Here is a 462-nt window from a genome sequence, read left to right as displayed (position 1 = left end):
TCTCCTCTTCCTCGGATTTCTTCTTCTTCTTTGCTCCCCTTGGAGTCAGATAAATCTTGCACAACGCATGATCAACCTACACACACCAACCAAAACAAAAACTCACAATCTCAATAACTTGTAATCCAAGTAAGTAAAACAAACATACCCTTTTTACCTTATTCTCGTTGTTATGATCATCATCAGAAGAAGAAGACTCAAGCCAGTATTCTTGCATTAGCCAATCCCCTTTTACGCCATTTGGTTGTTTCCCAACGTAGTAGTCTAGTATGGTTTTGTAGCCGACTATGCCGTTCCCAGCGTTAATCTTCTTAGCAGCTACTGTTGCGCTCCAGTATCCTCCATTGCTGCCACGTTTCTTCTGTCTTCCGCCTCTGCCTCCGCCTTTACCGAGTTTGGTCCTCTCCGAGATAAAGAACCATTCTTTCTCATTACCCTTTTCATATTTCTCTGTTTTCAATT

General features: G+C 42.0%; 1 protein-coding gene across 1 annotated transcript; it reads right to left on the bottom strand.

The window, feature by feature from the left end:
• Positions 1-4: 4 nt before the first annotated feature.
• LOC104774987 (NAC transcription factor 29-like) lies at positions 5-454 on the bottom strand (the record flags this gene model as incomplete). The annotated part of the gene is made up of 2 exons (XM_010499332.1): positions 5-76; positions 158-454. Coding segments are annotated over 2 exons (369 nt in total), but the record flags the coding sequence as incomplete, so codon positions are not given.
• Positions 455-462: the final 8 nt, after the last annotated feature.

Source organism: Camelina sativa, unplaced genomic scaffold, assembly GCF_000633955.1.
Source record: "Camelina sativa cultivar DH55 unplaced genomic scaffold, Cs unpScaffold07482, whole genome shotgun sequence".
NCBI lineage: Eukaryota > Viridiplantae > Streptophyta > Magnoliopsida > Brassicales > Brassicaceae > Camelina > Camelina sativa.
The sequence above is the reverse complement of the archived record's forward strand: the minus strand, read 5'-3'. Positions and strand labels throughout refer to the sequence as shown.